The sequence below is a fragment of the Apaloderma vittatum genome, unplaced genomic scaffold (assembly GCF_000703405.1).
Source record: "Apaloderma vittatum isolate BGI_N311 unplaced genomic scaffold, ASM70340v1 scaffold11301, whole genome shotgun sequence".
NCBI lineage: Eukaryota > Metazoa > Chordata > Aves > Trogoniformes > Trogonidae > Apaloderma > Apaloderma vittatum.
In genome coordinates this window covers 14,599-40,878 of record NW_009698523.1, presented here as the reverse complement: position 1 = coordinate 40,878, position 26,280 = coordinate 14,599, and the positions used below count along the sequence as shown (strand labels likewise).

Here is a 26,280-nt window from a genome sequence, read left to right as displayed (position 1 = left end):
TCAACCTAGACCTCAAGGTACTAATTGCCTTCACCACTTGTGAAAGGAGCTGTGACTTGAAGACAGTTAAAGCAAGTAAGAGTTCAACGAATTTCTACAATGGAATCAAGATTTAGCATTTAGGTGTAATAATTCCACTTACATAGAATCACAGAATGTTACATGTTTGAATGCAAGTTAAAAAAAACCAACCTAGCTGTATCACATTAATTAATTTACTCAGAGTCACATGTCTTATGGGAAAAAAGAACAAGCTTACTGTTTCCTACTGTATAATTTTAAAGGGATACACTATATGGACACAAAGGAAGACTTTAAGTATATTTTCTTAACATCCTCTCAGTAAATTCCACAGCTTCCAATTTTTGATACATATGTGCAAGTAATAATGATCATTAGTTTATTTTCCAAAAAGCATTGTGCATATTAATGCATAAATTACTTTACAATGCATAATCTAATAAATAGTTCTAAGAGCTACACTGGAGAGCCTTTTATTATTGTGTTAATTTTAACATCTTATATTTGATTGCCAAAGGAGAGACAATACAACAGCTACACGAACAGGTATACATACCTCAAAAAAGCTCTCCACATACTGCAGTATGTACACTCCACAATCACTGAAGTTGTTCTGTTGCGGCACTTTTGGGTTGGAACCTTTCATGACTTCTTTAGAAAAGCTTCTTTTGTTGCCTTTTCTGACCTCCCATTCCACTTCTAAATATCTAGGATAAAAGACCACGCAAATTCAAACCTTTGTTTGCTTGCAGAATTTTGAAAACCAAGCAAAATAAACACAACAAACAAACAAAAAAACCCAGATAGAAAACTTACTCCCTTAGTGTCTTCACAACGTTTGACCGAGAAGGGCCTCTCAGTGAGTCCATAAGCAAAATGCAGGGCCTAAGAGAGAATACAATTTTTAAGTACACAATATTTTACAGCAGTTTGGAAAACACAGCTAGTTAGCTCTGAAATAATTTGTGGGGTGACCTTGAACGAAGCTAGATGAATACTATGAAGTGTTGCCAGTGCTGCTGTCATCCCCTAACCGGGGGATTTAGCTAAATGCAAAGTTATCTTTAGATTTACCTATGCACCGAGTACAGAGAACTGAAATGAACTTAGAAAACACAGTTCTGTCAGGCTGAAAGCATTTGTCACAGGCAAAATCTAGTTGCCTAAAACACCTTCGGGTGTCTAGTGCTCTTTTAGATGCACAGGTTTCTGGGACACTGGCAAGAGGCTAGAAGCCATAAACATCCTTCTGGAGTAGCAGCTGGAGAACAGAAGGGACAGTCCTAAGCACGTAAGAAGACAGGAGGTATGCACGTTCAAGAAGTGATCCCAGCCAATGAACCTACCTGACAGTTACAAAAGACACACGTACTCTATAGGATAAGATTTAAAAAAAATGTATCCACGAACCAACATTTTCTGCTTGAGCACCCTCCTGCACACTACAGATGTCTCCATCATAGAATCACAGAATTGCCCAGATTGGAAAAGGCCTTTAACATCACTGAGTCCAATCACTGACCTAACGCTGACAAGTTCTCAGCTAAACCATATCCGTAAGCCCTGTGTCTACCCGACTCTTAAACACCTCCAGGGATGAGGACTCCACCACTGCCCCGGGCAACCTGTTCCAATGCCTGATAACCCTTTCAGTGAAGAAATTCTTCTTAATATCTTGTCACTTGATCTAGAGGACACTACATTTGCAGTAGCCATAAACGTAACAATCATATCAGCTGCCTTATATATCCACCACCTGGATTTATATAAGAAAGCTACCTCATACCAGAGTTCAGAATCTCAGCGAGATGTATTTTAAAAAACAAATACAATGCAAATTGCTTTTGAAAAGGCTCTTTTCTAACAATAACACACACGCATTCAGACAAGGTGCCCTTACAGACACTGCCAATTAGTAAATTTAGACAAAGTATCTCCATGCATTTAAGAATAGGTTTGTTTGCATTTATAAATTATTTTACATGTATGTAATATTTTACGTATAAGCCTTTAATCACTTCAGTAATGTCTTATACTTGTTTTAATTTCTGATAGAAGAAAGTTACTATTTGTGTAGGCAATGCTCTTTAAAAATGCACAATCCAGTACTTGGGGGGGGTGGGGAGAAGGAAGAAGTAAAAGCCTTTTCAAGGTAATTTTCTTTTTCATGCTAAAGTAATTTAAAAATATACTAACAGTAAAGTATTGCAGTGCCCTTAATGACTTTTGATACTGAAGTGCCAACGCTCTTATGAAATTTCATGTTTGGATTAAAACAGTGTCTAGTGGAAAATACTATGTACAGAAAACAAATCATCAGGATGGGACAAATGTAGCCAAGCTATAATCAGAAGCTCATAAATATGCTTAAAACTCACAACACAAATCTTTTCCCCCTTCATGAAAATGTATTAAGAACAATTCACACACATTCCATATCATGTATAAATATATAATTTTATCCTGCATCATAAAAATGTATTGTAGAAGCCTTTTCCTTTCTAGCAACCTTTATATTCACAAAGAAGGAAATACAAAAATGGATAAATAAACTGTGAAAAAATACAAGCAAAACTACAGCAACACTAGTAACAATATTTTTAGGTTTTGAATTATGCATTTCTGTCACACCAAAATGCAAGCAACTGAAGTCAATAATTATTATGAAATCATTTCTGGGTTTCAAACATTAAAAAATAAATTTTAAGAATTTTAGACTAAAAACAGGTAAAAAAATTAAACAAAAAAATCCCCTAACTCAATTTAGTATTGTGGAACATTTTTGTTAGAGAAAAAGTATAACGCTAAGAATAGTGAGAAAAAAAGAATAATATCAAGAACAGAAAGAGACAGTAAAAGAAACAGCTAGAACACATTTAGATAAGAAACGTGGGCAGCTAAAATTATTTTCATTCTCCTGTATTAATTTGAGTGGTGACAAAAGTTGTCTTTTTTGGTATTACGTTAATTATCTTCATTGAAAGACTTTTCTTTTAATATAGAAGGATACAGTTAAACATGCTTCTGCACCTTTTTTTTTGGTAGGAATCTAAGCACAAGATATCAAAGAAGAGGCTTATTTGGAAAATCAATCTTCAACTGCCTGAAGCAGCACACAGGCTCAACAGAAACATAAAAACCTTATTTCCCTCACAGTTTCATTCATTAAATTTTCTGCTCACTGAAGATGGTGATAATACAAAGTATAAAATTCTCTCTCAAACACTAACGACATGCTGTGTTTGAAGACTGAGGTACAACCACTTGCTACAGTTACCTTCTTTTAAATTTCATAAACTCTTATGAAATTTCCATTGTAGCGGCTTTAATACTTACTGTTTGCAGATAGTAGGCTTCAGATACCATTGTCCCATTTCTGAATTACAGTTATCATCTACAAGGCCACCATCATCACTACTGTCTTCCTACAGAAGCAACATGTTTAGAGGCGTTTAATAACAAACAATGTTTTTCAAATGGTTGCAAAAAAATTACTGCTATACTTACCACTTTTATTCAAGACCACTAACATAAGTTAAATAAAGAAATGGTTACTTTAACCTGAAACCATTCATTGTTCACGAGTTTGCATTACTAACTTTTAGTCACATGGTTTCTCACACCCATGTTGGAATGACACGGAGTAAATGGTGCTACTTATTTAACAACTGCTGAAACCAGAAAAAAGCTGCTACTGACTTTTTCAAAGCACTGTTGGCTTAAAAGCGGTGCATCTCCATTATCTGGTTATAATTCAAATTATCAATATTTTTCCTTGCTAATTTTTAAATGAGCCTGCCAAGTAAGTTTCTAGTATGTTTTCATCTACATGAAACGAGCTAAAATCTGTAACGACCTCAGAAGTAAAATTTGATCTTTGCTCCAGAACATATCAACTTGGTTCTTGAGGCAAAGGAAATTAAACCACCACGACAGTATCTATCACAGGTTGCAAAAACAGTCACGCCCCAAACCTGGAAATGTCCTTCGACTTTCTGATTTCACTATTGATTCCTATGAAGAATATGGAAGTTTTATAATAAAACCTCTAAGTTCTTATATCTGAAAGTAACCCAATGGTTTCTTATCCTTGTACTCAGTTCACTATTACTACCACAGACCACTGTGCTTCAGGGACAGAGAGGCTTTCCAAAAATGGGAATCCCATTATCAGCATGATTTCAGAAATTTTTGGCGAGATTTATATACACGTCACTGACAGGCAGGATCCTGTAATTGAAATCTTCATGCTACACCATGAAGATGTTACCATATTAGAAACTACTGCCTAGTTCCCAACACGCTGGTTTATGCAGCAGCCTCAACTCCACTTTCGGCAGATGTGAGGGTGCACTCAGCCTGTCATGATCTACCATTTCTATAATTGCTTTGTACGCTCTAGAATGTATCAGTGACACTTTCTGCCTGAGTTAAATTCTAAGCTACACTGCAACGATGGAACTTGGCATCTTTTCCTCCTCTGAAGGAACACAGCTGGACACAGGCTTCAGCACGAAAATGCTCTACTACTAATTCTCCATGTTCAGGGAACTCTAACGGCATAAAAATAGACAGAAAGGCACCGCCATTAGGTGAGAATCGCAGAATGCTTGGGTAAGTGGCATAACTAGAGAGGTGGGTTCAGTCTGTATGAAAAGTGTAGCTAAGTTCCAACACAAACTGGAGCTCTTACATGTGTGCACACATATACATACTATTTGGAAGTCATTACAAATAGCTGCAGACTCTGGGAAAAAATTGTTTGTTCTGGACTCAAAGCTGAAAAATAGGTAATTCCTAGACTGTATATCTGATAGTCTCCAAGTCTTTATCTCGGACAAACTGAAGTCACACACCTGAAACATGAACAGGAAAGCCAATTAGGAAGAGTAAACTTGTAACTTGTAGCCTGCTCACACTGAACTTACACTGTAGAAGCAACAGGGTTATGGAATAATGCCCTCGTACCCATTAATGAGTCTATAAAGGACATTTCAATGATTAGTCTTTCCGCAGCTCTAAAATCTGAACATCTTCCAATTTGAACAAGAAAAATACTCGATTATAAATCCACGTTGTTTAAATTTGATTAGGGGAAGCACCAATGAAACAGAATGGCAGAGTTGCACCTACTTATAAATGTGTTTGTTTATGTCCAGGAAATGCAGCTGGAAGAAGAGTAACTTGTTCTTGAGTCTGGTAGATAAACATGGTGGGGAGGGAGATGAAAGACAGAAATGTGTTGACTTCCAGATTCCACTAAAACCATCGTGTAATATTGCCACTATGCAAAAGACTCACAAGATTAAAGGCAGAATCATTTACAGCAGTTTCCCATACAACAGTTTGATGAACAAATGTACAATCCTCTCGTCAGCTAATTTGCAAATTTTTGTAGTTGACCAGTGCTTTGGATTTGACACTTGTGAAGATAACCAGCTTTAGACAACGTACATTTACAACATGTATACAGCTTTTAAGTGTGTTGTATGGGTATACAACACACTAGTTCCTATTTCCCCAAATAAAATTTCTAAATTTCTAAATTCCTTACCTGGTTATCTTGGTCTTCTGAAAAATCTATAAGCTCATCTTCATTTAGTTTACTGCCATCAGCTGAGTCTTCGCTATAGTTTAGCCTGATTTTGTGCAATCCATCTGTATCAATCACACATAGTAGTATATTTAAACATAAAATAGTTTTTGAAGATCAAACTAACTTTAAATACCTCAGATTTGCTCAGGATTACTTAGAATAACTGACACAGCTGCCACATGACACTGTGCAGTTTATATAAAGATCTGCGTTGGTAAAACGGAAAAGGCAGCTTGGGAGCACACTGCTGGGGAGGGTAGAATGCGGGATCAGCTCTCCTGAGAGCAGCAGTTTGGAAATGTTTATGAAGCTTCACTGTTTGCTATATAAAAAGAGTATCTGTAAATTCACTTCCTACCCTCTTCTGCATATTTAGTCATTTGGGAAACAGCATCAGAAGAAATACAGAATCATGAACGTTATAGCTATACTCATGAAAGAAGCAGATACAGATGGCTACAGGCTCATGAGTCTTACTTTACCAACGTGTAAGACTTGAGAACTTGAGGGGAAAAAATAATAAACTACGTGGGAATAAGTGAAAAATGATCAACTGATGCCAGCAAAATCTGGAATCTTTATAAGCAAACTTTTCCTAGGAGGCAGCTCTACAATACATCTAAACAAACACAAAAATGTAACAGTTGTTTATGGTGTCACTGGAGGACGTATTACTTACTAAAGAAAACTGGGATTTCTACAAGAACAGTAAATAGGGCGATGAACTAGCTAATGGGAAAAAAAAAAAAAAAAAGAGACGACCTGCATTTGAGAGCACTTCAACAGAGCAGTTGAAGTAACACTTTGGAAAGAGGTTACTAGTGGAGTTCCACAGGGACCAACTTGGGAAGTAGTCCTACTCAGTATCTTTGAAAAGACCTTAACACAAGAACTAGGACATATACTAACGTGACTTATTGCTGACAGATTCCTGAAAAATAAAAAACATATTTTAGATTATTTCTTCAAAGTTATCTAAGTACCAACTCCTACCCCCGATTTACAAGTCCAACACCAGAATTTAGTTTGAGATCAAGACATCTAAGTTTAGGTTTCCACATATAGTGGGCATCTAGGGTCTCATGATGTTAAGTGGAGACCATAATCAGAGCAGAGCTACTCAAGTGAACATTTATTCTGTGTTACTTTAGGACGAGAAGAGGCTTCATTGACTTCATCGACTACACTATCAAAGAGGCACCTACTGCCCTTTGAGATATCCTAGGAAATCCAGGACATACGTATGGTTTTGAAGTGTCCAGAGTGAAATCCCACATCTGGAGCAATAGCTGAAAGCTAGGCAGAAAACCCAAGGCCTACATCCCCATCTTCCATCTGACTGAAACAGAAGTTTAGATACACCATGCATCTCAACAGCTGTCTAAACATATGCTTAGTGTCAATTCCAATTTGAATTTCACCCTTAAACCAGGGCTGTGACCTCTAAGGATGTCAGTCCTAATGAAAGGGTGCATCACCTGCAATAGCTGAGCAAGAGAGTCTGAGTGTTTTAGTCAGCAACAGAATATCATCAGCCACTCGTACAATGCAGCCATAAAAAAAAGTAATCCTAGCAAAAATGCCATAATCCTAGCAAAAATATGTCATAAAGTACTTTCCAACTAACTGCAGCATCCAAGACACGAGACCTTATCATAGAGGTAATCATAACCAGTAACAATCACACACAAAACAAAAAAATCAGCTCAAATGAGCAGATCTCCACACACCCTCAACTCCCCAAGACCTTCTAATCGTGACAATGCTACCACAAATTAATAAATTTAGATTAGAAAGTAGATGAGTGTTTATAGCCACAAAGATATTAAAGCTGCAATAGTCTGCAGTATACAGATTAGAGCACATGACTGATAATCTTTTCAGAACTTGTACTATAAGCAATTACTACAATGCAATTATTTACTGTGTAAATTAAATCAGTAGCAATGGTTTTGGTGACTGAAGTAAAAGATTTGCGTAACCATAGGTTTTGTACCCTATACCTTGAAGGGTTCCAAATCTTGCACTGAGCAGAGAAAACTTTCTCCTAACTCCTTCATCTGCCTATAAAAGTATGTCAGCAACTTTGTTCACTTTGGTACAAACACTGTTCCAGATCACTGAAATCAGCCTCCACAGCAGTAATGCATGGAGAAAACCTCTCTAAATATAACACAGAGCTCATATGGGAGAATTTTTTTTTAAAATTATTTTCTTCTTACTCTTTTTACATACCTTCTATTAGGACATTAAAGAACAGTCTTGAAGCAAAACCTCAACTGCTAGTTAAGGTTGCTCACATAATCTTAATTCAGTTCCCCCATACACATACATTGTGAGGTTCCAAGACAAACTATTATTCTTTCCTTAACAATTACAGTCTTAAGTGACTCAAAGCAATATCTACAATTATCTTGCGTGAAAAATGTCACATAACTGAAAAATTAATCTGATTAAGGAAGCCAGTGCTGTATCTCCAGTCCTTTTCCATGAATTACATCAACAGCCACAGAAATATTTTATATCCGTATACAGCTATAAATTACTCAGATTGCAAGCACTCCAACTTCAGCCACATAATCAACTTTCAAAGTACGAAGCTTAAACAATTGCAAAAGTAGCAATAGATGCGAAATTATATGCATATATTTTATACCTATATTATACGTATAATTTTTTTCAGTTATATGTGCACATTTTTACAATTACATACCCATAGATTGGCTAGCAGTTGTGAATTCACCCTGTATACCATTTTCGTCGAGAGTCCTATGGTCTAGTTTATGGCATGCCGATTCCACAGTGTTAGGTTCTTCCACATCACTGTCTATTTGATTTAGTTTTTTGAAAGTACTTTTTCCCCTAGAAGGGCTTCTTCTACATGAAGGCTCACTGTCCTCTGTTTCAGTATTTGGGTCAATTAAAGCTGTATTATACTTTTTGGTCAATGTCTTCTTTGCTGTGGATTTGGAAGGCGAGTTTTGTGCATCTAACTCATTTGGCAAAGGAGATGGTGTGTTGCTCTCTCCATCTGAAGAGGAAGATTTTATCTGTACTGCAGCATTTTCATGATAGTGGGGATTTGGTTCATATTTGGGTTTTTCTAAACCAGGAAAACAGATGACAGCCAAAAACCAGTGGGCACTGCAAAGGCAAAAAAAATACATTAAAACCCAACAACTACATTAATGCTTTTTTAACATTATCTTTGCATGAATTGGAGATCATAAAGTTCACGTTTTATGGCTGTAATAAACTTTTCTAGTCATTCAGCACTGGGCACACAAGCAGCGAGATCTAATGGTATAGGTGAATTGCCTGTATTCTTCCGCCTATGAGTTCTTCCAACTGTATGTGACACTTAAAACTTTTGGAGAAAAGGAGAGACAAGAGTGCTTGTAATGCCATCATCACAACACTGCTGTCTTCCTCACCCTTCACAGAGCTGACATTCTAACCCTTTCAGGATCAAAAATAGTTATGTCCCTCAACATAAAATAAAACAGGAGGCAAGTTTTGTTCCAGTTTCCTCCTTATCTCCTTTCCTCTTTGGACTTCACTGACTTGTCATTCAATCAGAAATAGAGCAGCAGCAAATTCAGGGATCGAGGCATCGCAAGTAAGTATCAACTGACTCGATTCAGAAATTTTCTGCAGGAAACAACAAACCAGAATCTAGCTATGTATTATGCAAGTGAAGCCACATTTCACTGTCTTTTAGAAAAAAGAAAAAAGCATGTCTAACTGACATATTAATAAACCAATTAGATGATTATGAAGCCTAATTCCATCAAAACTCAATGGCAGTTACAGTAAGTGGCGTCTGAAAGCAGCACGTGAATTATGGAGGCATTTTGTCTTGAATGATTCACCACACCTAGTAAATGAACACATTAAGTATTGTCAATCCCCTGAATTCGTGTGCACTCTGTTAACATAGGCTTTATGTAGCAATTATGTAAATAGCAAATTAACCTGGATCTAAAGAGAAAATAGCTTGTAACTCTTAAAAGAACAATCTATTTCCACTGGAGACTTGAACAAAAAAGACTGTACTGCCAAAGGATACTGACACAGTCCTGCTTAAGTCAGCCATAGCATTCTGAAGTTTATCCTCCCCCCTTGTCAACCGCCAGTTACTGCAGTTTGATAACTTGCTACACAATGAGCCCACATGCCCTGAACTAGTGGTTATGGGAGAGTCTGGAAATGCTTTCTGGAAGTAGACACTGAAGTCCAGCAACTCCAAAGCATTAATTTCTAGACTGTACTCTTAAACCAGATGCCAGCATAGCTAGCTGTGCCCTAGAAGAAGAAAAGTACATAATTCCAGGCAGCACAGGAGAAGCGGTATCAGGAGCAACCATTAGCAGCATTCCTATAATGCAAGACAAGCTCTCAAGTGTTCTCAAATCCTAGAATAACTTGCTTCACACACTACTTAATTCAGGACACAAAGTAGCAAAAAACTCTGACATTGGTTCTCAATCAGTCTAACTTTGCCACAGATTAAGGTTTGAGACCTTTTATAAGTAGTAATGAATACAGATCTCTTTACAAGGACGAGTAACCAGCATCAAACCAGGTGGCAAAACCCTGAAAAGTACCTGCGGCACTGCAATGCATCAAGTTGCAAACACTGGGAGAGTCTAGACAACTCGAGGCTGTGCGTAAGTTCTATGATCATACTCTATGAAGACAAGGAATAAACTGACAGAAATGGGTGACAAAAGCCTTACCACATTATATTGAGTTGCACATACAGAGTCCAGGCAAAGGCATGTTGAAAAAAATTCTGAAAACCACGTTCCCCAAAACCCACGCAGAATGGAACATTCAGGCACCAACTGGCTTTCCCTCTTCACCACTGACTCTCTGTGCCCCTAGCGTTTTCACTAATCTCTTGGAAAAAACCCCACAACTCTAGACAGCTAGCCATAAAGTAATTACCATAAAGTAGTTACCCATAAAGTAGCAGTGAGCACACAGCATCTAAACAACTCCATTCTTGTCAACACAAAGCGTGACAGTCCTCACTTTGCAAGCAAGGAACAGGAGCATGGGGGAAACTTTGGGAAATTACGTAACACAAAAGTCATCACACAAGCAAGTTTCTGAAAAAGCTGCAACTTAGTACACATGTTAGGTCCCAGCCTTTCACTGTAAGACTTGCATATCCAAAAGACTCACTGCAGATTAAGAGGTCATCTGATACAAATCAAGACCACAAATGTAAAATACTGATGTATTTGGCATAAAAGCACTGTTTCACAGTGCTGTTAACAAACTCCAGGGACTATATATTTCACAATACATTATACACACAGCTACTGCTAACTGAGGCTATAACTTAAACAAATAGGATCTATACTGTATTTGTTAACCAGATCAGAAATCCTTCAGGTTAGTATTTTTCCATTAAAAACCAAAACTTAGCACTGATACTTATTGCCTCTTTCGTCTGTGGTATGTTTAGTTCTATAAATAAAACTTTTTGATTCTGTATCAGAGAAGCTAAAAAGTGCTTGAAGTGGTACTGTAGTCAAGTTAATGAAAATAAAACAGGATTTACATGTGAATTCAACATAAAGATACTTGAAACATACTAACCAGCAAAACCTCAAAACATTTTTTGACTCAAAAAAGTTGACTCCAGCTCTCTGCTCTTGACCCATTTTGAAACACAAAAATGTATGGAAAAGAGCAATCAAACATATATAGTAACCTGGTAAAACCTGCTGTTCTGTGTCACGGCAATATAAGGAAGGAAAAGACACTTGGCAAGCGACAGCTCTGCCACCAGGATGGAGGCCTACAAGCATTCATACTTGCCAGTTTTGGTGTTCTTCCTGTGCCCTGGTTTGAGCGAGAACCAATTTTGTTCAGTTATTTTTACTTTTCAGATCAGTCTCTTCTAAGAGGCTGCACTTTCTGAAGTTAGCAGCATATTTTTGCAGACAGTGTCCACTACTAGAAGTGATAATGCATGATGTTTACAGCTACAGCCTATGCTTGTTTCCTATAGTGACCAAGGTCACTGCAGATCTTGTGTGCCACACAGGGGGTGCCACGAAGCAAAAAGGGTCTCGTGGAATTAAAAGGTCGCACCTCTGGTGAATAACAGACAGGACAGGTGACCAACAAGAGTGTTCTGCTACATATATGTCATATTTTGCATAGAACTGAGGGATCAAGGGGGTTAAGCTCTCTTCTTCAATGGTCGGCAGCCGAGGAGGACTCTCTCTGCCTTTGATCCCGATGCTGTATTCCCAAATCCAGCTCCGGTGTTTGCTTCCCCACTGCCGCTGAGCCCAGGCTTGCCCAGGTGCTGCCTGCTCTGCAGCATCAGTGAGGAGTGCTGTCAGGGGGAGTCAGGTTCAATATCGGATTTGTATCTATCTGCATATAGTTCATTTTTTCAATGGTTTCCTTATTAGTAATATTATTGTTTTACTAAAGCTCTCAGTTTTCTTTTCCAATCCGTAAATCCCTCTGCATTATTCTGTTTCCCTTCCTGTTTTGGAAAGGGAGAGGGGGTTCAGCGGCTGGCCTAGCCCTCATTCTTTCCTAAATATGCTAGCATCTCCCACAAACGGTCAGCTTTTTGTTGCTCAAAACTGAAAGCTGGGTTTTGAGGAATGGGGGAAGTGATATATGTTTGAGGGGAGACAGAACAGCCATGTGCATCCTAGAAAAATAATAGCATCTAGTAAGTATTTTTTTTTTAAAAAAAAGAAATATGGAATATTTAATTCACGCCTTCTTTGCCAGAAAGCAGGTCAAAACCAACAATTAGAAACCAAACTCACCTTCTCCACCAAAACACCACTTTCTCATCTCCCTGAACATTTTTTCTTCTCTGTAACGTTCTTAGTGTACATATCAGGATGGCCTACAATCACCACTTACCATGTTTGAGTCCACAGTGAAGAACAGTTCCATAAAGCGTAAACAGAATAGTTTTCAGATGAAAGAGGCAAATCAAGAGTAAACTTTTCATGCTCTGATCACTACCGGATAAGTCCATGTCACAAAATTAGTTCAGAGCAAAATCCCCATACATGCTGTGAACATCCTGACTTTTGTTCTGCACATTTCCTCTTACTACGCTGCACTTACTTGCTAAGGTAGAAATTGCTTTAGTTGCTTCGACATAACTGAACAAGACAGTGAAAACCAGTATGTGCTAAGTTACTAGCAATACAATTGTCACAGAGCCACAGAACTATTTATTTTCATTTTCAGGTGACTTCTAAGTCCATGCTGCAATACCAGACAGTGTACCAGTCTCATTTCTCCTACGCATAAACAACGCTGACGTGTGACTGACACAAGAGAAGATGGTGGGAAGTATACAATGAACTCCGAGGCAACTAAAACGTAAGTGATATACGCTTCAAAATTCTAGTACTTGAAGTTTCGGAGGAGAGGGATGCCAAGCATGAAGTCTCCAGGGGACAGAAGGAATACCTTACATGTGTCATTTTGAACACCTACGTGCTGTTTCTTTTTCCACAGCCGTACAGAGTGGTAAGGTCTCAAATTCTAAAGTAACTGCTTGTGAATAGCTTTCTCAGGGACTTACTTATGACTTTGTAACAAGGACAGATCTATGTTCAGTTACCTCTTAACTGTTTCTCTACAGCTAGCCTTAGAACTCAGCTGGAGAGGAAGTGGGAAAAGAGAAGATTCACAAATTCACCTCCCACTGCAGAATGACACGGTATCTAGATTAACTTCTTTGAAGAGCTTTTAACCAAATAAACTGTTCTTTGAATTTTTTAAAAATCAGTTAGGTATGCCTTAATCAGTCAGTTGCAATTCTCTCGTCTCTGTCTTTATTTATGCTTCTTTTATAGATTTTTAAAATGCAGTTTAATTTTCCCAAATACTTTTGCTTAAGGAGTGCTTAGATTCTTTTTGTGAAATGTAGAAATGTGTTTCTGACAATTTGCTCTGATCTTAAAGAAAGCAAACATCATTAAGAGTCCTTGATAACCATTAGAATGGGAACAGTCTGCTTCCTGACCCAAAAAAAATGCCAGGACTAAAGGATATAAAGAAAAAGAACAAAGTTCCCAATACAGCGTAGGAGAGATTTTCAACCGTATTTGCTTCTGATACCGGTTTATTGTAACTAAAGGATGATCTCATTAGAAGAAAAAGCAAAGAGTAAAAAAAAGTAAATTCAAAAGTCATTGACAAGAGCTGAAAGAACTGCAGAGAACTAGGTAAAACTTAGAAAAATAGTCATAAAAGTTCATTTTTGCCCAGTTTTTATATTGTCCAACATTTGTTACACTACAACAGTGCACTTAAAGATCTTACATGGCTCTTTTGGTTTTATCACTTGGAAAAAGATGTTTATTCTCTTAATTTTAAACATCAATATAACTTTCAATTTTAGAATTATGAAGCCTAAGCCTTTACCATGCAAATGTAATAAAAAGGTGCATTCACTTACGCTTCATTAAGGGGAACAAAAATGAAATCTTTCTCGAAAATGTCAACATGTCGCGTCCATGTTTTCACTCGCCCGTGTCGTCTTTGTTGTATTCTGCAAGGAGAAACCAACATGTGACTTTAATTGAAAGACTACTTTTCCAAGTACTTTCACCTTAACAGTGTCTCAAGATTTTTCAAGGTGTATTCTATGTTTGTTAAAAGTCTGGATGCTTCCTAGAGGTCTGTGGTATCATAATACTGTCTGCAAAGACTTGATCCCTGTAAAGTATCGATGCTTGCCGTCTTCAGTGCACTTAGCTCTTAGTAAAACTGACTTATCAGCAGACTTACGAAAGGTTTGAAGTTTCATGAATACTTCTTCTTTCTCTTTGATTAAGGCGTTTATAGAAGAACGAACTGAACACATGTATTCTATCAGCATCTTCTTTTTTCAGTTTTTCAAGGACCAAATACCTAATTAGTTAAAAAAAAACCATGAAAAATTCATGAAAGTGTTAACTTATCACCAGAGTAAAAAGGAGTGCTGACAGTGCTACCTCCCCATCAAATCGTTGCAGGCTCTCACAAAATAGCTGCAAGAATATCAGAGCTAACTAACCACAGCGACTCATTCAGGCAATACCTGTGTCAATATTTCAAGGTATTACATACTCTGCTCAATGAACGACTTGTTCTGTTGCTACTGTATTTATTTTTATACCACAGGAGAAAAACAAACACACAACCCGCCCAGGAACGACCCGTATTTTATAACTGAGCTGCTACATCTCCAAACAATCCCAGAGTGATGCACTAATTTCCTCTTCATCTCTAAAATACTAATAGACTGAAAATTATACACGTGCATCTTACATGCAGCATACACTAAGCAACAGGTAACAACTTAACCTGTAGCATCAGTTTTACAAAAAATTAATTTATGTATTACATTAATGAAAAATTCAATTTCAGGGAACACAAAACCTGGAAAAAAACAAACGCAAAAAAGTATTTTTATTTTTTCCCTTGTAGTTACAATTCCTCTTTAGACGCTAAGAAATTTTGAAAAACCTTTTCTTTCCAAGTGAGAACAATGTCATTGTCAAGCAGGATAGGAGAGGAACTACAATTTCTTGCAAAAATACAAAACAACTTTTAAAGTTAAAGCTACGTATTGTTGGAGACCAAGCGTTAGCAACTGACCTATGAATTTTTAATGTTAGAACTTTTCAAGTTTCAGAGTAAAAGATTACTATAAACTGATGTGAAATGAAACTTACTTTAAATAAAAATCAATAATAACATCATTTAAAAATTCTCCTTCATTTAGACAATGGAGGTCTTCGTTGGTTACAGAAATACCACCTTTAGCTGGAGGAGGTGGATAAACTATCAACCTGAAAAGAAAAATACATTCAACAATAAATATGAAATGTCAAAAAAACTCAGAAAATTGTTACAAGGCAAAGAGAAATATCTTACTTTTCTATAGGACCAATAAATACTGTATGTGGTTCTCCTATTTCTTCATCATCCTCAAAATATGGTAACTGTTTAGGTCGCTGCTGCATTTTGGACTCAGAAGTAACCTTAGAAGAATAAAGTCAGTATTAATTCAGATTCTGCACTCAAACTGGCCAAAAAAAACCCGTAGTAAAGCTTTGTGAAGTGCAGCAATGTAATATCCACTGCTTTTAAGAAGGATTTCAGGGGTTTTTTTCTGCCTTTCCTAGTTCACTTTTACACTTCCTAGTTCCTATTACACTTCCATCTGTACTCATTTCTTGCAGAGCCACAAAACTTTCAGTTCTTTACGAGGTAGTTTTGTTCAAAGAAAGCATTAATTAAATTTAACTAAAACACTACAACTTAATTTCTGGCTTGAAAAATATTAATTTTACCAGTAGATCAATTCAGATGTTGTCTAATTATAATACAGATTTATTGTCCCTTAATCATGTTGAAATTACAGCATTACTTGTGGACCACTGCACAACTTTACAATCAAACTAAACACCCTAGGGAGTGCTGTGAATGCACAGACTAGTTCCCGTATTCTCCTAACTTGCCATGGACAAGTCTGGGAATTCTTAGAGAAAAGCCAGTAGAAGTTGTTGGGATTTTTATTTTTTTTGGTCTAGTGACTAGCACACTATCTCCAGTGTGTTTGTAACATAGATAATTTAAGGACTTTATACTAAACTGAAAACATAATTACGTTTTTTATTTTGTTTTCTCTGTGTGATGGACTTCCTTTGGAGTTGTCTTCCAAGCACTTAGTAAAGGCAACAAGCCTGCCATTGGCTTCTTCAAAAGAAATTTTCACAAAGAAGTCAGAAATATTATTTCTAATACCAATTTCAGTAATTATTTTTTCAAATATTGAGTTTGCGTGAGGATCAAGCCCAGTTTCAAAAATTAAAATTATGTACTGTTCTTCTTGACCTACAAAGAAGTAGAGAGAAAATTATTCATTTAGGTACAAAATAAAATGTTGCAATTATAAACAGATTTGAAAGAACATTGTTGGCGACACACACAAGCTGTAACATGCGTAAGCAGACAGACTGAAGGACTAACTACCAAATCCTTCTACCTACATTTGCAAAACAAGTGCATTCAACTTCTGCCTCAATTTAGAAACTTTATTACACACAATAAGTTTTTTTACACTCAATGTAAAAATACTCAATGCAAAGCCAAAACATATTTTGAAATAATAGCTTCTCTGCTTACTGACAATAAGACTCTGCAATCAATACTTTCTCTTCTTCTTCTTACAGCTCTATCCTATTGTTTCAACACAATTCCAGAAATTATGTATTCAGCATCACTTCCTCTCTACATAGAGAAGCACCACACCCTAATTTCTCCCAGGTCACTGCTGAGAAGTCTAGAGCAGCTCTCTCACAAATCAATACATACGTTCACCTGTGGAAATTTATTAGAAATGGAGAATTGTATTAAGAATGTAGATGGGCTTTTGTGGTCTCAATATTTATCCTAAAAAAGGCTTTCACCTACTTAGTCCCTTCAACATCTACGCAGTAATTTATTTTAGAAGGTATCAACCTGGTTTTCTACATTTGAATACATGGGATTGCAAAAGGAGAGGAGTGGGAAAAGAAAAAAGAAGAGAAACTAAGATAATATATACTACATTAAAAGAAAAACAGTATACAAGACCCTGTGATTCAGGTAGGTTCACCTGTCTGTCATGACCCAGGAAGGCTAACACTACAAAACATCATTGCTTTCTGAAAATCTCACGCATTCAAGTTACTACAGTAGGTAAGCCCAGAAATCCCCAGGCTTTTAGCTAAAAAAGTCCACAATAATCACTTTTACATGAATATACAGAACTAACATCTACAAGTCAGCTCTTCTAGACAACAGATATTCTCAGAAACACTGACAGGTTGAAAAAAGTACCACTGGGATAGCTAGCAAGTAGACACAAAACTTAAACCACTGTTTAGAATCTGATAGGAAAGAAAAGAAATACATTCTTGAGACAAATGTTTCCAGACTCAAATGGGAAAATAAGCACCATGCTTTTTTTAAAAGCGGATACAAACTGTGAATCACGTATTAGAAGCATAAAGTTCTAACAAAACTACTTTTACTGATTCTAGGCACGTGTTGCTGGGTACATAGGTACAAAATCCTGTAACGGCAATTTCACAAAAGAAACATTTCTCCCTGATCAGATTGCTGTTACCATGGAAATAGAAATCTCTTAAAGGATCTCCAATGCACTGGCAACCAGGTTGGATTTGTAAAAAGTATGCATTTGAACGAGAAAAGGAATTTAAAACGTCAAGAGTAATAAAAATCTTCATCTCCTTACACAGGTGAAGGGATCTCACCACCTAAACGACCAAAGCTCTGCTTTCAGGTCCTGCAGCATAAGCAAAACAAAGCCTCTCTGCCCTCAATGAACATTCTGCAAACAGAATGGTGTCAGGCATGTTCTAACGCTTACTCTTATTAGCCCTAATAAATCCTGTCTTTCTTTCAGTACAGAGGCTTAGCTTCGACAGGTCAGCCTAAACCTTTACCAAAAGCTGGGAATGTGAGTCAGATCAATCAGCTATTGTATAAATAACATCCACTCACATTATGTGAAAAATAAAAAAGTTGTAACTTGCACTAACAGGAATTATTTGGGTAGACAGGAATTATTTGGTAGGAATAGGATTCAGGCTGCAAATCCCAGTTTTATGTAGGTGGCTAATTCAGAGCTGCACAGACCTGTTCTTCTGTAAAAGACAAGTTTCACAGACACATAACCATTTTTTTTTGGTCATCCATAACTTGACATGCAAACTGCTGCAAAAAATAATTCTTCAGTAGCAAATTTCCCAATTCCCTGCAAGTAGAATGTAGGTGTCTAACTGCATTTTGGGTGTTCCTATTTGCAAATTAGGCATCTATATAGAACTGCTTACACAGCTAAGGATTCAGGCTTAAAGTAATCTCATTGCTCACAAAGCAAATAGCAACTGCGTTAACACAAAGTGTTCATTAAGTACCAAGTACAATAAAGCAGTTGGGTGCCACAGCCTCAGAGAGAAAAGCTGAGGAGGAAAAAGGCTGAGAGACATGGAAAGGAAAGGATTTTACACAGAGAACTCAGGAAGATTTTCATTTTTTCACTTGTCACCACCTGTGTTCACCTGGGGTTTAATGCCTGCTCCCAGGATTGTGCCTAGCTCCCTTGCACACCCTCCAATTCCCTTTGTAATTATATTAGAGCTCACAGTTTTTATTGCAGGTGGATGAGGTTACTACAACAATATTACACATTGGAAGCATGCAGTTCTGAGATTGTTGAAAGCTTTCTTCTTCTGTCTGAATGCAACATGTATTCATTTGAATGCATCATGTATCTAGGAAGCTGAATACAAGTATAAACGACCATAAAATTTAACCAAAAGAAAGGTCTATTGAAGGGGAAGAGGACTCTATCCTAATTAAAAAAATAAGTATGCATATTAAGATGCTAGACCCTTAAAAGAAAACTATGTTGAAATTAACTTTAAGATACAAGAAGAAAATCCATTTATGTTCCAAGCAGGTATTTGTCTACACCACAACTTCACTACAAGCACATGGTGGAAAAAAACTAAGTCAAGGCATGCAACAGTTTCTACTGAAAGTATGGCCTGTGAGCAGAACAGCACAGAAAGCAGAAGTGTACCAAAAGCTGTCACATAAATGCAAAGGCTCCAGCACAAAAGCTAAAGAAACCAACTTGTCCTCAGTCAGTACAAATACTAGAAAAGAGAGTTACACTCAGCTGACTAAATGTTATAACAAACACATCCCTGGAGAAGCAGAGGCCTACGCTTTTGCCAACTGTTCTGGACATTCTCGTCGTCAGCCTGGGAAGGTGACAGTGTCTGGAAAAACACTGCACCTGCCTGAGTCAATGGTGTCAGCTTCAGTCTGCAGCGCACTCAGTCATGAACCAAATCATCAAAGAAGAATTTAAAGTGAATAGTAGACAAAAATTATTTTACTTACTGTCTCCTTTACATTCGTACCAGACATTATCTTTACTCATTTTCAGTTGGTCTCTCAGGCTACTACAGGTTGACGGTACTGTTTGTAGGAAAACTACTGGCAATTTTCGGACGCTACACCATTCACATTTGGTAAGTTCTGAGGTTTTCAGGTTAATCTCTCGAATATCACTTTCTGATTCTAGGAGAAAATAACAACATTATATTCAATTACAGCAAAAATATGCTTCCTTTACAATTGTCCCCTCGAGTTTAACAAGTATGGGCTCATTAACTTCCTTAGAAGTTTTTAAAAGTTTGAAACTAACATATACCCAAGGAAGTGACGTCTGTTAATGTCTTAGAAGATCAACTCAACTCCACTGTCACCCGTCAGGAAAGTAATCAGAAACAAATTGTTTTCTTCTCACCAACTTGAATCTAGTTTTTATTCCACAGAAAAGAACACCATTTCCAGTGATTTAAATCTGCAACCATTGCTATGACACATTACAATAGGTTTGTAGAACTTACTTCATAGATTTATCTTTGACCAAGTTTTTTTTATGAAAAATCACTTAATGTGAAGAGAATAAACACACACAGAGAAATGACCTGACTGCCCAAGGAAAATAAGTTACTGCTCTTGATTCATTACCAAAGAGAAATGTCAGCAAAATACTCAATTTTTAACATTTCATCTGATGTTGTCAATGCTAATGTTGAGTATTTTACATGTTTTACTGAACTGTAAAAAAGCAAAGAAAAATCTGTGAAGTCAAAGTTTTTCAAATGTGGTGAAAAGACCCTGAAGTTCAATGCCAGTAAGTATTTCTAGATCAGAAAAATGATTAATGCTAGTTACTTAGAGCTTTAGCTAGTGGCAAGTTCCATCACGAAAACTCTATCGTCTTATGTAGGGAACAAAATCTAGCACAGGATAGAAGGAGAAAAGGAGCCAACATGAAGTCCTCCTAATAAGCAAAAACCAATGAAGTAAGTCTGTTTTCCTTTCCATGTAAAAGGGAGGAGGCACTGCAGGGAATTTCTGAAAAGACTAAGGCTTTTCTTAAGTTAAATTCTAGCAAACATTTCATGACCAGACAGATTGCAAGTAAAAATCAATAAATGGTTAGAATCATAGAATCTATGATTCTAGTGAAATGATTACCACCTAAAGAGTTTAATTTGTAGAACACTGAATATAACTGCAGAAAACTATATGATGAATTAAAAAAAAAGACATAAAAGACATACCATTACTTTCTACTTTAGTGGTTCTTATTATTAGTGGAAGAAGAGCTTCCCTTCCCCCACTATCCTCCTCTTTAGCAATGTCCTGTGGCCACCTTCTACTTCCGTTGCTGCTAACGGAATTCACACCCCTGTGCCTGCCAGAAAGGGAGTCGACTCTCGCTCGTCAAGGCAGGGCAAAGCATGCACACTGGCTGCACACTGGCAGTGACAGCTACCATAGCTTCTGTGGAGCAAAGCAGCTCTGCTCCCCTTCTCGAACTCTAGAACAGCCCTGTTCCACCAGCTGGGGAAGAAGCAGCCGAGCTCCAAGGCAGGCGGCAGCAACACCAACCTTGCTTCAAGCCGACGGGGCAGCATTCACTGCTCAGAACAGCCAACTCAGGAAAACAGGGACAGAAATAGGCTACACGGATCTAACTAGTTCATCTCCTTTATCTTCCTAGGGACTTAGAAGAAAATGAAACCAGTAACTAAACGAAGATTTATGGATGACTCCTAAAGCCTTTGCCCCTTTAAAACAAACAACAAAATAGCTTCCTAGCACTCGGGTGTAACATCTCAAGTTTCTACTGTAATACTTCAGTTTTCTCCTTCCTAAACGAAAATAGGTGCCTTAATTCCTTTTACCTAACTTTCCACTTCCAGAAGTAGATCATAGCAACAAAAATCCCAATGTAAAACTGGATTTAAACAATTTAACTGAGCCACAGAGATTCTTCTAATGGTGTCTAGACAGAAGGTCCCGAACAAGACAACAGCACGCTGTTCTTCGGAGAAAACTCCGAATCCTTGTAACTCTTTTCACTGAGATGAGCTTCACACTGAACTTCACACATGAGGAAGACTACCTGCTTTTCAGATGAGAATTTAAATTATATTCATCCTTTTGCATTCAGACAGGTATCTTATAATACATTTCACCATAAACTTCTTAACCTGTGAACAGTATTTCCTTTACACTGACGTGAGACAGACAACAGGATTTATCTACTAAAGGCAATGTCAATAGCTTTTTATGTATTAGAAACAGAAAACTGTTTCCTTGAAACACCAGTTGGGAGTTGCAGAAAACTGACAAGGCTTGCAGAAAGAATTTTGAGAACGTGACCTATATTTATACATGCAAAACCAAGCTCAAGGCAGGACAGTCATGCTGTTTCTACAGGTGTTCAAAGCATTTGCCTTTCCTCGAAACAGCCTGATCACTGTAATCAAGCTAAAGAAAAAAAAAATAGGTGTCATTTTTATTTCAAGACCCTTGCTTCTATTAAATCATGTCATTCTGATGTAGTAGAAATGGAGCTCATTTGGAATATACCCATCTTCCTCCAGATGCAAAATTAAAAAAAAAATAAAATGGGAAAGCACTAAATGTTCCAATAAACACAGCATTTAATGAGTCGTTTTTATGCTATTGAGGGATCAAGTCCCATGGAAATAATTTCACCACGCAGCTGTTTTGACTAAAGATTCATAGACACTTTCTACAGATTTTACTAAGCTTTATAGTGGTTTGTTGGCTTTTTTTAAACACATTTAATACACGAAAACTGGTACTTTATATGCAACTACAGTTTACATGCAACAGAAACTTAAAATACTTGACTGAGCAAAGGCTATGCTCATCTTCACAGGTTGAGACACCTTTCTGCATTTAATAAAGACATAATACAACTGTTCTGTTTGACAAATAACAAAAGGCAAAATTTGGGAGGACTGCATCTTCATGGAAGCTTAAGATTAACAAGAGGAGGCAGGGCTTCTTCTCAGGCCCAAAGCAAGACCCTACAAAAGGAAACAAAGGAAGCAGAGCAGTAGCTGCAAGCTCACCATTTCCTAAACTATGTCACTGTATTCGTTTCAGTAATCTGAAACATACAACCTATAGGCTTGAGAAGAAAAAATATTTAAAGGCAGATACAGACAGCAGAGGCCTAAGGTATCTGTTTTTTTACTCCCTATTTACGCATCTGAAATAAAATAACTAATAAAGCATTAACAAGGTAATGTGCTTTACAGGAGGCTACTCTTGTCTTTTGTTTTTGTTCTGTCAATCATCACCAGAGTATGTACAGCTTTTCAGCTAGGACGAGGGGAAGAACTAATGACCCAGCTGCATGCACACCACAAATTGCTAATTCCTGCTATCTGTGATTTTTCTTTCTGCCAGCAGAATGCAGAGACAATGCAAAATCATTTTATTTTTTATTCACCAGGCAGTTCAGGTCAAATTTATGTTCTCGAATTATTTCTTTTTTAAATTCCTCTCAGCTGACTACAGGCACCCAGTATAATTCATTACCTACTTAACAAAACCACAATCTACATTCCGTTACAATTCACTTGTTAAGTTCCTTTGACAAAGTCACTAGATTAAAAAAAATTTTGAGTACTAACATAAAATTAAAGTTGTGCTCACCTTCTTGACTTTCCAGGCGTATTTTGATATAATCCAGGCAAAACTGTGGAAGAAAACATGATAGTAAGATTTCACATCTTCTCCAAGCCAAAACTGACTTAATACCTTCTGTTAGTAAATATATTTCAATTGATTAAGTACTTAAGTAACAAGAATTTTAAAACAAAAAATGTAAAGTGTATTTTTTAAAAAAACAAAGTGTACATTTTAAACACAACTCAAGGCAGTGCATTCTTTACTATTCTGTGTCTTTCAGTCACACTGACTGTTGAAACTTAAGATCTCTCCTAAGTACACTGTTTTCAAAAAGGTTTCATATACTCTGAAAAATACCACAGCAATAAATTTTGAAAAGAATCTTACACCTCTAGCTATTTATGTTGGTACCTCGACAATTATGGATTTTTATCTGGCTTACTGAATACAACTAATATGCAATGTCCCCTTGAAAGTCTCAACGTAACTTGGGAGGTTAACAAGAAAAAAATATTGTTCTACAGAAGCAAAATTATTCACCTGCAGGCACACTTCTTCCTCCCACCTATCAATAGGTGGGATCAATAAAGTAATCAATAAAATCAAAAAATCAACATCAATTGAAAGGCTGAAGGAGCTGGGTCTCTTTAGCTTGGAGAAGAGGAGGCTGAGGGGTGACCTCATTAATGTTTATAAATACGTCAAGGGGGAGTGTCAGGAGGATGGAGCCAGGCTCTTTGCAGCGATGTCCAGTGACAGGACAAGGGGCAACGGGTACAAGCTGGAACACAGGAGGTTCCACAAAAACATTAGGAAAAACTTTTTCCCTCTGAGGGTGACAGAGCACTGGCACAGGCTGCCCAGGGAGGTTGTGGAGTCTCCTTCTCTGGAGACATTCAAAACCCGCCTGGACGTGTTCCTGTGTGACCTACTGTAGGTGATCCTGCTCTGGCAGGGGGGCTGGACTAGATGATCTTTTGAGGTCCCTTCCAACCCCTGACATTCTGTGATTCTGTAATATCCATTTTTTGGTAACTGTTGCCTTCAACCGTCTTCACAAATGCACACTAATCCATAACTCCCTCCCCAAGCAAGTAAACAAAGAGGTTTCAAGGGTTTGCAAGCCTGATGGTGCTATTAAAACACCTGAAACAGATTGTGTGCACTAGCACGTAATACTACTTGGGCATTCTTCAGGAATCACAGCTCCTGAAATTAGAGACCAACATAGTGACAAAGGCAAAATATTATGTTGTACAAATATGAAAACAACAACCATCAAAAACTGGAAGGAGATCTGGCAAATAACAAGTTTACTTACAATTACAGGTTCCACTACCATTCTTCGTAGTGTTCCTATTCGTATACTTCGACAGTTCAAAATGACGCTTTCACAGGAATTTTGATAATTTTTTAGAGGTACGGCCTCAGTTACCATCTCTTGAGAAATAACTTTACGGCGTTTTATTGGAGTGTTAGACACAATGTTCCCAAACTGAAAAGTAATTTTCAAGGTTTCAGAATGTCTCACTAAGATTTATTGCTAAAATAAGCTTTTTAAAAACGAGCAACTAAGTTTTTGGCTGCTTCTCTGTTGGTCAATGGGATCACTTACTACACAGCATCCACCTCAACCAGATACAGAAGGCAGAAATTTCCTAAGGGAATTTTCTGAAACATCTGAAGATGTTAATATTGCTAGATTCAAGAAAAAAAAAAACATAAGCTCACACATGCAGACATTTTGTTAGCATTTTCAAATCACAAAACAATACTTCTAAAATTGCCAAGACAAATTTAGTTTCTATCGTTTTGAAACTCTGTGAAGCCTGGTAAAACAAGGTTATTCTTAATATATTTTATTTATTTATTTGTTTGCTTGTTTACATAAAACCACTAATATGCTGAAAAAGCACCACAATGTTGGTGTCTTTATTTTTTTTTTATTTCAAAAATTTTAGTCCAAGCTTTTAGTGACTGGAAACACTGAGCAATTCCTGAAGTATAATGCATCACCATATTAGCAGGAATAGAATCTTGAAGAAAAATAAACACGCGAGCCCAATCAAAATTCCTTAAAGCAACTCTACAAAAACCATTAAGATGCTTTTAGAATAGATTTGAGAGTCAGAAGACTTAATACCAAAAGAAGGCCACATAGAGTTTGGCTCCATTCAAGCACATCTCTACTTCCTGGCTGAAACTGTAATCTCAATGAATTCTCCTGTTTACCATCAAGACAATCTCAGAAAAGCTGATAGCCATCAGATCAATATATTTATCTGTGGTATTGCTCATATTGCTCTACTTCGTTGAGGGAATTTCTGTACACTAGCCTCTTTGGTGTTTGTATTCTTTTAGAAAGTTGTTCATTAATAAACATTCTTCTGGGTCACAAAATACAATTAAACTCTCACTGAACAACATTTTAAGGGATTCGTATTTCTATACAGACTACATCTCAAAAATTACTTTAAGGTCGCTAATCACTAACCTATCTTGCTTACAATTCAAAATACACTTTTGGATGCTTCATTTAAATAGAGAAGGCAGAGATTCTAAATCCCTGTAATTAAAACATTTTCTTAGAATTCTTGTTGAAGATAGCTTTTCAATGTTGTCTGCTGGACTAGCTAAGTATTATTAAAAGCTACAAACTCAAAACCCAGACTAACAATAAAATATTAAAGTGGTGCAATGCTCAAGCAGCCTCTTCAGTAAAGAATGAGTATTTTGAGAGAAAAACAAATGAACAAAGCTTCTTAAAAGTTTCTTCTACAACATCCAACAAAAACGCCGAGATACCCACAATTCTTGATAGTATTCTTGAATCATTGCAAAGTTTGTGTTAAATTTCACCCAAAAAAGTGTTCCATTTCCCTTGTTTTCAAACACAAGCTCTTTTCTACTTTTGTCTAAAATACACAGTTTCCAATGTCAAGACTGGTTCTTAAAGACTAGTGAACAGGAACATATGGATATATGAAGGAAAGCATTTGGGAGTTTCAGAAGCCTTAGACACCAGCGCCTTCACCATGCAATGCCTTCAATTAATCCAG

At 37.0% G+C, this 26,280-nt stretch overlaps 1 protein-coding gene across 1 annotated transcript in view; it reads right to left on the bottom strand.

Moving 5' to 3' along the window:
• Positions 1-577: 577 nt before the first annotated feature.
• SENP6 (SUMO1/sentrin specific peptidase 6) overlaps positions 578-26,280 on the bottom strand; it is a gene marked incomplete at its 3' end in the record, with an annotated part of 38,795 nt that continues 13,092 nt past the window's right edge. The window contains exons 9-21 of the mRNA XM_009878054.1: positions 24,543-24,716; positions 23,246-23,288; positions 19,592-19,771; positions 16,281-16,507; positions 15,545-15,651; positions 15,343-15,459; positions 14,414-14,536; positions 14,082-14,174; positions 8,331-8,761; positions 5,576-5,679; positions 3,358-3,446; positions 838-906; positions 578-728 (exon numbers count right to left, since the gene is read on the bottom strand). Of these exons, the coding sequence (XP_009876356.1) occupies positions 578-728; positions 838-906; positions 3,358-3,446; positions 5,576-5,679; positions 8,331-8,761; positions 14,082-14,174; positions 14,414-14,536; positions 15,343-15,459; positions 15,545-15,651; positions 16,281-16,507; positions 19,592-19,771; positions 23,246-23,288; positions 24,543-24,716 (1,908 nt within the window). The remainder of the gene's footprint in view (positions 729-837; positions 907-3,357; positions 3,447-5,575; positions 5,680-8,330; positions 8,762-14,081; positions 14,175-14,413; positions 14,537-15,342; positions 15,460-15,544; positions 15,652-16,280; positions 16,508-19,591; positions 19,772-23,245; positions 23,289-24,542; positions 24,717-26,280) is intronic.